The sequence below is a fragment of the Balaenoptera ricei genome, chromosome 12, assembly GCF_028023285.1.
Source record: "Balaenoptera ricei isolate mBalRic1 chromosome 12, mBalRic1.hap2, whole genome shotgun sequence".
Lineage (NCBI taxonomy): Eukaryota > Metazoa > Chordata > Mammalia > Artiodactyla > Balaenopteridae > Balaenoptera > Balaenoptera ricei.
Window position 1 is genome coordinate 72,819,457 of NC_082650.1, and position 12,681 is coordinate 72,832,137.

General features: G+C 38.7%; 1 protein-coding gene across 1 annotated transcript in view; it reads right to left on the minus strand.

The window, feature by feature from the left end:
• The window catches only part of LOC132376110 (cytochrome b5 reductase 4-like), a 42,567-nt gene that overhangs the window by 14,949 nt on the left and 14,937 nt on the right, over nucleotides 1-12,681 (minus strand). The window contains exon 9 of the mRNA XM_059941640.1: nucleotides 1,511-1,651. Coding sequence (XP_059797623.1) covers nucleotides 1,511-1,651 — 141 coding nt within the window. The remainder of the gene's footprint in view (nucleotides 1-1,510; nucleotides 1,652-12,681) is intronic.

Consider the following 12,681-nt stretch of genomic DNA (forward strand, 5'->3'; position numbering starts at 1 on the left):
TAATGTGAACTTAATTCTATGTTCTATATGTATGTAGTACATGTATATATACCCTAAACCTATGTGTGCTGAGATAATTTTAACAAATCAGTAATCTACCCATAATATAAATAATCTGTTTTTATTAAGCGTGGCATAAGGTGATGGGGTTTTATGTTAATAAACTTAGACAACCATCTACACCATCAGCATGTAAGCTTTGTAATAGGCCACAACAAAAATGGCATTAAAAGTTTACACAGAGATGCAAGAAGGTACTTACATAATAATTTTAATTATACAACAAATTTTTAAAATATTTTATTTTATTTTATTTATTTTTTATTTTTGGCCTCACCACATGGCATGCGGGATCTTAGTTCTTTCTCCGATCAGGGATCAAACCCGTGCCCCCTGAAGTGGAAGCACGCAGTCTTAACCACTGGACCACCAGGGAAGTCCCCATACACCAAATTTTTAACAATGGATACCGATGGCCAGTGGGATCATTTGAGTTCCAGGAAGGGAAGAATTTCACTTTTTACTTTATATATTTCAAATTGTTTTAACAATTTAATATTTTATATATTACTTTGGTAACTGAAAAGAATGTTAATCCAACTATAAGAATATAATAATAAAAAACAGGGTAAAATTAATAAGAAGTCATATTTTAGCTAGCCAAATTCCAAAGAAAGAGGAGTCACCACATACTTGAAAGACCAAAATTTTATACATGGTTCCATCACATATACAAAAATTAATCTATGTGTAAATTCTAAGACATTGACAATAACCACACTGGGGGAGATACCAGCTATTGAATGATAACGTGGCATTAGTGATGATGGAGAGAAAAACTGAACAGTGCCGTCATAATAGACCATATTCACCAAATCCTGGCTGGTAGTCTGTGAGGCTGATTGCTGGAAAGGCTAGGAGTGTTATCTTCTGCAGTTTCAAAAGACTAAGAAGATGTTAGACATCAGTAAGAAAGGTATTTAAAACAAGTAAATGAGGTAATTTTAGGATGAAAATGAGGGAAAAAGAATTTACACAGTAAGGAATATGTTTACAGAGCTTCTTATACTAGTGGCACATGCAAGGAAATCATTTATAATCATCCACTCATTTTCAGGTTTATAAATTCAACTTCCTAAATGACAAACCTGTTAAGTGGCTAAATAAGAGACGTTAGTGTGTGTTTCTGGCAGTTGTCTTCACGGAAGACCATCTGTGTGCTCCCTCACCTCTTTCCTCTAAGGCTTTGTTAGTAATAAATTACAGTGCTGGTGGCACTACCTCTGTGACGAGTGATAACTTCTTTGTTCATACAGTGATGCAGCACAGCTATAGTTCCCACATGTAGGATCACTGCATCCACAAACCTAGAATCTGGCTATCACTAAGTCTAGCTGCCCAGAAACATTTTATTTATAACCTAAATGGGCGCTTCCTCGAGAGATTACTACTGATTCCGAACTGCTTATAAAAGAAGAAAATGTTTCCGCAAAGCCTCTGCTTGCCTTACCTGTAATAGTTAGCTTGAAGTAAACATGTTGCCCCGTTGGCACCTGAAGATGTATGCTTGGTGGCAGCATCAAGCAGAAAAGCTTCGTATCATGAGTCACATCTTCCTTGGAAATTAACTGGCACTTTCTGTAGTACAAACCTAGAAAGTGATTCGTCTTCTCTTAGTGATGAATAAATTAAATAAGAAGCACTCTCAGACCTACCACGCGAAAACACAGGCTCTGCTTTGCTCTTTAGTGAGCTTGAGTTTCACTAACAGGCCTATGACATTTTAAAAATTCATCAGTATTTTGAAAATCTTATAGTGTTAGTTTTTTCCATTTTGTTTCCTATGATATCCATTTTCTAAAACCTGTAAGTACTTCTGTAATTTGAAAAATAAGCTCTATAAAATGAGTGTTATTTTCTCATATCTGTTGGTATAGCATGTTAAAACCATTATAGTCTAAGAAATTAAAGTCTAGTTTATTTCTTCTTAAATGTACTTTTTAAAATAATTCCATCCTTTAAGCCTATAACAGCTATATAATTAAATTGTAGATGTGAAAGATATTTGATAATCAACAAAGCTCATTCTAAATTCTTTTCTTACAGAATGGAAAAGTCCTGAAACTCAAATATTTAAGGTTTAACAATACCAGCACTATTCAGTAACTTAGAAATATTTCTTTGATAAAGGCAGGAAAAATATACATTCTTGTGTCCCTGTATATGTGAATTATATATACACAAACAAAATTCATATGTATATGAATTATAGAACATTTCAATGGTCAAAAAATGATTAAAACAAAAAATAAACTTAGGTTTAAGGGTGTAAGTTCTGATTATCTGGAAAATTAGTTTAAGTGAAAAACTGAAGATGCCAAGTTTGTGGTACTAAAATACAAGTAAACAAAAGGAATCAAGTATTTCTATAAATATGGGAAATATTTGAAATTAATACCCTAAGCTCAGGAAATATTATTTGTATACAGAGAAAAATAATACCACTTGGATTGGAAGATCTTGTTATAGAAGTTCTGAAAGCATGAACATTTTCACTTGTAAATTTTCTTTCGGATGTAAACAGCATGCCAGAGTAGACTTTGTTTCATAATTTCCTCTCTTTTGTAAAACAGCATTTACAGAGATGTCAGGAATTAATCCTAATAAAGCATCTTATTATCCTAATTATGCTCTTTTTTTTTAACCTAAAAATATTTAAGTAGGGGCAGAAAGATTTACTCCAGACCTTAGGATGTGAAGGTCCTACATCGAATAATCAATGGTTAGTGGAAAACTAAAATTCACATAGAATCCTAAGAAATCATTTTGGCCACAGTTTCATCCAGTTCTCTTCTTCCCTTGTCCCTCTTGCTCCCAAAGACCCTGGTCACTAAATCTTTCCATCTATCACCATGGTAGCTCGGTATGCACATAAACTTAAGAGTGCATCGTTGCCAGGGCAAAGCTTAGACCAGATTACAGCTAAGGGTACCGTCCCAGAGTTATCCCGGAACGCCTAATCCAGTACTGGACCAACGAAGGGTCAAAGGACCTAGGCTCACCCCCAAGAAGAAATGAAGGTTCAAATGATCTCCTTATCCCTTCCTCTAGACCTTCCTGGGACCCAGAGTGGTAATACAATATGAGACCCCCATCTATATGTCTAAATACGTGAAAGTTATAAATCAGACAAATAACTGCTAAATAAAATATGTTCTACGCTGTACCTTGAAATATACTTTCATAATGTCCTAGAAGGCTAGGTTCGAATTCAGGATTCTTGAACTCCTCAGAGTTCCACGCAGGAAGATGGTGGAGGGATGAGAGCTGCACCCCCTTGACTGCCTATGGCCTGACCCCCCTCTTCTCAGCCCCACTGTCTGACCCTGAGTGGAGCCTTGTGCAGGTGTGGGCGCACCAGCCCATATGTTAAGGCTCATCTACTTGCTCTCTCCATAAACAGCCTTGGCCACTTCTTGGACAGAAGCGGTTTTGGGGCCATTTGGGCAGGGAATTCTGGGGTTCCAGATACCTGGAGGGCAGTGGTGAAGGAAAGAGCCTGAACTCCAGGTGGATAATTCTTCATCTTACACACTCATCCTGTGGGAGCAGTGCGGCTGGAGGAGAGCCCTTGTATTTTCCTCCAAGCACGGAGTCCAGGGCAGGTGCCCCTCCTGACAATTTCACCTCTAGCCTTTACCAGAAAGGATTTGCTAGAGTAAGTATGCACCTCTTTGACTATACTTAAAACACAAGGAAACTCTGGGTTCCAGTGATTGACTGGCTTTCCTTGTTAGAGAATTAACACAGTATTCCGGCTATTTAACACCACTGAGATAATTTCAACATCTTACTAATAAAATAATAAAACTGCCATAATTTCACAAGAATGTGCTAACAATAGGTTCTAAAAGTCTTAAGAAAAATTTAAGAATGTTTTCGTCTTTCAGTTGCACTGAGGAGAGAAGTATCACAGGCATGGACCTGAAAAATGGCGGAAAAGGAGTATAAAGCGGCTGCACTGACGACTTCAGTCTGGATAATGCCTGTATTGAAGTGTCAGGGTTTTGGTTTTATAAGCATAATTATACAAGAAAATGAGAAACTGAAAATAAATATGAGTTGGTGAAACAAAAACATAAGACAGAAAACTGTCTGCCCAGAAACCTCACTTCTTTTTTTTAATCTTTATTTTTTTATTGAAGTATAGTTGATCTTCAATGTTTCAGGTGTACAGCAAAGTGATTCAGTTTTATATATATATATATATATATATATATATATATATATATATATATTATATATATACACACACACATACACACACACACACACACACACACACAAACACATTCTTTTACAGGTTCTTTTCCATTATAGGTTATTACAAGATATTGAATATATTTCCCTATGCTATGTAGTAGAGGTCCTTGTTGTTTACCTATTTTATATACAGTAGTGTGTATCTGTTAATCCCACATTAACTTCTTTTAATAACATACATATAATATTGAGACATTCAGCGTAACACTGAAATGCTGGGGATAATATGATAATTTGGGTATCCTTTTTTCTTCTTGTTGAAAAGAAACTATAGCTTTCCTTCTAAAGAGTAGACTTTCACAGGCTAAAATAAAGACAAAGCTCAGTGGGAGAGAGACGTGAAAGAGAGCACTGGACTGGGAGTCCATATTGCCCTCAACCTGTCCTGCAGCTCCTTCTTGCTCCTAGTACACTTTTTGTTTTTCTGGCCATGCTACATGGCATGCGGGACCTCAGTTCCCACACCAGGAATGGAACCTGTACCCGCTGCAGTGGAAGCGCAGAATCCTAACCACTGGAATTACCCCCTAGCACACTTTTAAAGCACCTATCCACTCTCATTTTCCCTGCTGGAAGCAGGGGCTTACAGAAGTTAAACAACTTGCCCAAGATCACGGAGTCGCTTGAGAAGATGTGGGATGAGGCAACAAGTTATGAGAGTTTCTCGCCCCAACTCATAGGCCTTGTTCAAAAAGTTTGAGAATCATCGTTCTAGAACAGTACATCGTTCTTTAGCATCTTCCCCCTTATTTTAACCACATCAGTTCAAGCATAAATGTTTATAGATTATCCCTCCACCCTTTACAACTCCCTACTAACTATTTAGTGTCCAAATTAAGGAACCAGTTCAGCAAGTCACCATCCATCCCAGGTACATCTCTTCTTCAACATCCACGATTCCTACCGTTCTGGTCAACCACAGGTTTTCTTAGCACTCTTTACTACTTTCAATTACCTAAATACAGGTGTCCCCCGCTTTCCGAAATTTCCCTTTACGCCACTTATCTTTTATGAAAAATCTACATTAGTACCTGTTTTTCCTAACTGAAAGAAATCCAAAGAGGATTTTCACTTTTATGAAAAATGGTGAAAAGGGAAAATAGCATTCAGCGTTTGTTTTGCAGTGAGCTGTTACGGAGGCAGCGTGCACCCCGAGCAGAGAGAGTGGCACCCCAAGCTCCTTCCCCGGGAACTACACTCAGCATCTCAGCATCAAGCCGCCATAACTTTGAACTGTGCCTGTGAGCATCTGCGCTTTGTCTCAGTTTACCTTGTGCATCCGTGAGCTAGATGTGTCCTAGGGTAACTGCTTTTTCCCTTTACACCATTTCCACTTATGAAAGATTCCACAGGAATGCTCTACTTTTGGATAGTGGGGAAACCTGTATGATTTACTTACCTCCTAATTTGCAATCTACCTTTACTCATCTCTTCCTCTAAGATCTTCCTGAACCAACATAGGGCAAGCAGTTAGTGGAACTACACACTTAAAAAATGCTCCAATGGAAAATAAATAACCCCAAACATCAATACTAACATCTACAATACTTAAAAATATACTGATACACATACCTAGATATGTCCATGCAGAAAAACCCACAACCTACAGCCATTCCATTCAATAGACATTCCATTTAGAATCTGGGTTATGTAAGGAGGGAAATCCAATATTACATTAACACCTTGGAAGAGGCTCAGAGCAAGACATGATATTGTCTCTTAGCTCAATTTTATCAGATGCCTGAAAGGGTGAAGACATATGTTGCTGCGACCACTCCTGTTTCTGGAACCTATCAAGGTTGAATAGAAAGGCTGCACACTTGAGGGGCCTTGCCCTGTGAGACATTTTTCATATGATGTGGTGATGGACTGGAGAGTTATTAATGACTGAATGAGATTCTAGTAAAGCACCGGTTTCTCCTTAGCTGTGTATCATTTGATATAAATGGTTCACGGCCAGAGACCAGGGGCTGGGCTGTGAGATAAGAGAAAATCTTTATATTGGCCTCTGCCCCCGGTTCCTGGCACAGAGTTCCTAAAACTCTTATAATAACCTAAGTGATAAGAACACTAGGAGCAGCTCTTGTTCTTTATACAGTAGGTTCCCCCTTATCCATGGGGGATGTATCCCAAGGCCCCCAATGGATGCCTGAAACTTCTGGGTTTTTCCTATATATATGTACATATTATACAGTTGTAATTTATAAATTAGGCACAGTAAGAGATTAACAACAATAACTGATAAAAAAATAGAACAATTATAACAATATACCATAATAAAAGTTATGTGAATGTGGTCTGTCTCCCTCAAAATATCTTACTGTACGAACTTAATGCCGTTTTCATCTTAACTAAGTACTTATCACGAACTGTGGCAGTAACTTTCGCAGTTTAAAGTACAACAGCAAAACTAGCACGGATTCCTTTTTCCTTCTTCACAATTTCACAGAGAAGATTTGTTCTCATGGTAGATCTTAGCAACCTCATAATTTGATTTTTTTTTTTTTTCCTTTCCTTGTTAAGACAAGAACTTTCACCCTTTCACTTAAAGGAAGCACTTTACGGTTTCTCTTTGGCATACTGGAATTGCCAGCATCACTTCCCTTGCGCTTTGGGGCCATTACTAAGTAAAATAAGGGTGACCTCAACACAAGCACTGTGATCCCGCGAGAGCTGATCTGATAACCCGGACGGCTACCAAGTGACTAATGGGTGGGATGCGCTGGACAAAGGGATGATTCACGTCCCCAGCGGGACGCCTTGAGATTTCATCACACTACTCAGAACGGTGCACAATTTAAAACTTATGAATTGTTTATTTCTGGAATTTTTCATTTAATATTTCTGGACCACGATTGACTGCGGTAAGTGAAACCTCAGAAAGGAACACCACAAATAAGGGGGGAACCACTGTATTTGTCTTTGACCCTCATCTCTAACACGGGATTCCTAATACCCTTGTAAATTCCTAAGTAATAAGAGAACCAGGAACATTTTTGTTCTCATGAGGTGACTCTGGGTGGGCTCCTGGATGAGCGCCGGTCACCAGAAAGACTCAGCTATGATAGAAGTTTGGAATTTCCAGCCCCACGTCCCACCCTCTGGAGAGGGGAGAGGGGCTGGAAATGAAGTTAATAACTGATCATGCCTACGTGAGGAACCTCCATAAAATCCCAATAGCAGGGGGTTTAAAGAGCTTCCAGGTGGGCAAACACATCAACACTGGGAGGGTGACAGACCTCAACTCCCCACGGACAGACATTCCTGTGCTCAGGACCCTCCCAGACCTTCTCTCACCCTCTGCATCTCTTCGGTCTGGATATTCATCTGTATCATTTATCATATGTGATCTACTCTAGCAAATTAATCAAGCCCAGGGAAGAACCTCCCACCTATAGCCAGTTGGTCAGAAGGACAGGTGGTAACCTGGGCTTGCCACTGGCGTCTGAAGTGTGTGTGTGTTGGGGGACGGGGGAAGGGATCATGTGGGACTGAGCCCTTAACCTGTGGGATCCGATGGTGTCTCCAGGTAGACAGTGTCAGAATTGAGTTAACTTGTAAGACACCAGCTGGTACTGCAAAGAACTGCTTGCTGTGGAGGAAAATCTCCAGGTATTTGGGACCAGAAGTGTCAGAAGTGAAGCGTTCTGTGTGAACAGTAAAGGAGACACATAGGAGAGAAAGAGAGTAGGGAGGAAGTGAGTTTTTTTCCTACACAGGAAAGAAAAATCTGAGTTTTTCCTTTACAGAATCTGTCACAGCTCATACAGCCGGGGTCAGCCTGATTTAGCCTCGCTGGCTGTCTGTTTCTGCCAAGACAGTGACCTTGATGAGCAATGAACTTGTGTGCAGGGATGATGGTCAGAACACCTGAGAACAAGCGGAGCCTTCAATAGCTCAGTTGGTAGAGCAGAGGTCTGCAGAACACTTGAGAACAAACTATTTTCAAGAACTGTACAAATATCTAACATTTTTGACTATGGATAAAATAACTCAAACCCATGAAGTCACTAGAATACCTTCCTATGCTGAAGAAACAACAAAGTTTTAGTTATTATATACTTTTAAAAGTATTATATAATTGCATTTATTTTGCTGTTTTTGAAAATTATTCAGCCTTTTCATTAACTTTGGTAAAACTTCCACTTAACCTCTAGTAGTATAGTTTTATCATCCTCACCCAAACCACTCTTGAATATATGAATAAGAATACGTTCATAACACAGCTTCAAACACTAGGATGATAAACGTGTATGGGCACACATTTTTCCGTATACTGGGGTAAAACCTAATGAAGCAGTATTAGTAAATTGACAATAAAGCATAGGATCCTTTCTGTTTTAACTATTACTGTTAAAAATATACCTAAAGTGGGCTTCCCTGGTGGCACAGTGGTTAGGAATCCACCTGCCAATGCAGGGGCCACGGGTTTGAGCCCTGGTCCGGGAAGATCCCACATGCCGCGGAGCAACTAAGCCCATGCGCCACAACCACTGAGCCTGCGCTCTAGAGCCCGCGAGCCACAACTAGTGAGCCCGCATGCCACAACTACTGAAGCCCGCGTGCCTAGAGCCCACATTCCGCAACAAGAGAAGCCACCGCAATGAGAAGCCTGCACACCTCAACGAAGAGTGGTCCCCGCTCGCCGCAACTAGAGAAAGCCCGCACGCAGCAACGAAGACCCAATGCAGCCAAATATAAATAAATTAAATAAATTAATTAATTAAAAAAGACATAAAAAATTATTTAAAAAAATATATATATACCTAAAGTGTATTCAGGTCTTTTACTACCTCACCTAGACTGATGTGAGCTGAATCCTTCTTTCAAAGTGAGGATTTTATAGAGTTAAATATTAGCATTAATTTAGGAGAAAGGAAGCTCTTTCTCCAAGACTAGATTCAATGGGGCCCTTAGACAATGGGGTCCACATCATTTAGCAAGGTTGTCACTAGATTTGAACATTTCTGTGCTTATCACTTTTCCTCAGTTCCATAACTAATAATTCAGCCAACATTATACACTGAAGTGCCTGAACTGCCTGAATTCTAAGTTTTTAAACTTCTTCTATTCTATCTTTTAATATAGTAAATAATTTCTTACTCATTTGCAGCCTGCCCCATCTATTCTGTGTTTCTTCTTATTCAGGCCATTCTGCTAGAAATAAGAAGAAGACAGCAAAATGCCAAAGCATCTTACAGTTACTGTGCAAGCAACGACTTTACACCTGCTGGGCCAAGCAGACAATTTAAGAGAACAAAGCACAGTGAAGTTTCTATTTGCTATCCACAATATTTTTTTTTCTTTTCCAGTCATTCTGAATGCTTGTTTTAGGCAGCAAAGAAACATGGATGCACAGGCAAGGAAGGGGAGGGGAGGGGTGAGGGTGGTTCTTTCTACACCTGCAACGAGAGCTGTTATTCACTATGGCAGCGAACAGCTTGCCTGCAGAATCACAGGCTCCACAGAAAGCCTCAATTAAGTGACTGCTCACAGAGTGCTGACAAGCACATTTACACGTACAGACAGCACTTCAGTGTGTGTGCACGCGCGCGCGTGTGGTGTTAGCAGTTAGGAAGCCCTGACGAAAGTATAGTTCAAATAATGAGAAACTGCCATTTTTTTAGGTTAAAAAATAAGTATCAGTGATTTCATACAGTTCAACTTGAATTATAAAGACAGTTATAGATTCTATATATATTTAACCTAGAGGTTTATAAACAGCTGCTGACATATCACAATTATGACACAATTTTTTAAAATCTTGTTTATAATTTTGTATCCCAATATTCATTTACTGAGTTGTTTGTTGGCAAATCTGTATAACTGCCTTTGTCTGGTGATCTAAGTTCCCATATTAAAGGCAATCACAATTAAAATAAACTTTAGGTTGGATACAGGAATAGCAATCCAATTATCTATTAGTTTCTGACTCTTAATAGACACAAGTTCGTTAGGCACCACACACACACACACACACACACACACACACACACACAACTACTCACTCATAATCTTCATTTATTCATCTTTGGGAAGAAGAAAATAATTGGAAGCGCCCAAGTTACAAATGGTAGTTTGGTTCTAGTCATATAATTTAATTTACTAACAATTACAGCTGGATTAAAGGTAAAAACAAAGTAGTTTCTCTTCTCTGATTATGTTCTTTGCTATGTTTGAATCTTTTGTGTAAGTAAATTCTAGATTTGACATGAAAAGGTAGTGCATTAAGTCTTCAACTTACATGCTTATTTTCAAACTTAAATTTTTAAACTAAGAAATTTCAGTAAGAGGAAGCCAGCATGAAAACCTCCTTGAAGACCAAGGAGCCACGTGATAGACTGAACATTTGAAGCTACTGACAGCAAGTTAATAATAATACTCTGATATGTAAGTATTCAGCTTTGCTAGTGTGGAAAATAACCTATAGTTTTTGTCATGATTTAAGGAAGAGAAAGGACAAAGAAGAAATTATCTATGCTAATTCTGTCAAACAAATTAAAAAAAAAATCCCCTAAACTCTGAGTCATTTTCCAAAGTGGAAAATCTAATTCACTGAAAAATACATGCATGGCTCTAATTTCAGACAAGAAAGCTAAAGCAAACTATGGTGGTTCATGACTCAAGCCAAAATCTATGGCAGGGATGAAAGAGTTCATGGAAAGCTTCAGGAAATTATAGAAAAGAATACTTGAGCAATGTTCATTCTATTTCCAAATGGAGGTCAGTCTGGGTTCTCAGTGTCATTTATTTCTAGGACTTAGCTTTTATCTGGTTTGCTATGATTTTCTAATCACTAGAGAGTCGGATAATTTCAGGGCAACAGATTTCACTTTAATAATATCTCTTTTCATTTTCACTGTCTTTTACCTATTCTCTTCTGATCTGCTACATCACTCAGTTATTCCTCTATGTTCTCTCTCCCTACCTTATACCACACAATTGAGACCTCCTGCTCTGGGAAAATGACTCTATTTGAACTTTCCCACATATGGCTTACATTTTCTTTCTCTACCACCTGCAAAAGTTCTGGCACAATAAGTACCCAGTAATGATACCTGGAAAGCCCTTTATAGTTTTTTGGGTTTTTTTTAAAGCCACTTTCAAAATATTGCTTGATCTTCACCTCCTTCATTCATGGAGAGTCATTTAAGGTCAAATATACCTGCATCTGTTTGTTCACGTAAGGTAACCTTAGAATACATTCAAGTTTGCACTATGTAACTTGCTCTTACTGGCCTGTTTCTTGATACAAGTATTCTTCAGTCTCATGTTTGTGTATGTTCTTTCTTCCGCCTGGGAAAATAATTTCTGATGCCTTTTATTTGTTTCATACCACAATACCTAAAATAGCCTTCTACACACAGTATGTACTCAAAATACAGCTACGTGATACTTCTCTGAAAATAAAAATACTATCCACAAATATATTTTTATAATTTTAAATATTTAAAGATGCTAAACTGAATACATGCAGTTGGTTTCTTCTAACCCCTCCCTAAAATAACAGCAAAGATGGTTTTTTTTCTGTGTGTGTGGTTGTTTTTTTAAGGCCTAGCCTGCAAGGACAATAAGAACAGAAATAAAAAAGCAACAGAAGTTTGGGAGCTGACAAAGCAAAGAGACGACTGGTAACTGACTCAGTAGACTCCGTAAAGCTACATCCTAAGCTAGACAAACAAAAAGCCAAGAATCAACCCATCTGTAATATGAGATCCCTTTGAGGCTCAGAAACTGGCAGGACCAAGTATCTCTAGAATCAGAGTGAAGGCAGAGCTAAAACCACTTTCTGGAAGAAAGTTCATTTAAGAAGCCTAGATGCCACCTCACCCGCTTTCTGAAGTCCTCCCCTACTTCACACGGCCACATGACTGATTCTCTCCTATTCTGGCAAAGTATCAGAATTTTGCTCTCTCTGTAGAGGGCAAAACAAAGGGTCTCTAGACTAGGTATATGTTGTAGGCTGAACTGTGTCCCCCTCAATTTTCAACGTTAAAGTCATAACCCCCAGTACCCCAGAAAGTGACTATATTTGGAGACAGTGTATTTTAAAAAGTAAGTTAAAATGAGGTCATTAGGGTGGTCCCCAATCCGATGTGACTGATGTCCTTATAAGAAGAGGCAATAGGGACACAGACACACACAGACGGAAGACCATGTGAACACAGCCATCTGTAAGCCAAGGAGGGGCCTCAGGAGAAGTCAACCCTGCCAGCACCTTAGTCTCAGACTTTCAGCCTTCAGCCTGTGAGAAAATAATTTTCTGTTGTTAGCCCACCAAGTCTGTGGTACTTTTTCACAGAAGCCTTAGTAGACTAATATAGTATACTAGGCAAAAAAAAAAAAAAAAAAAGGAAA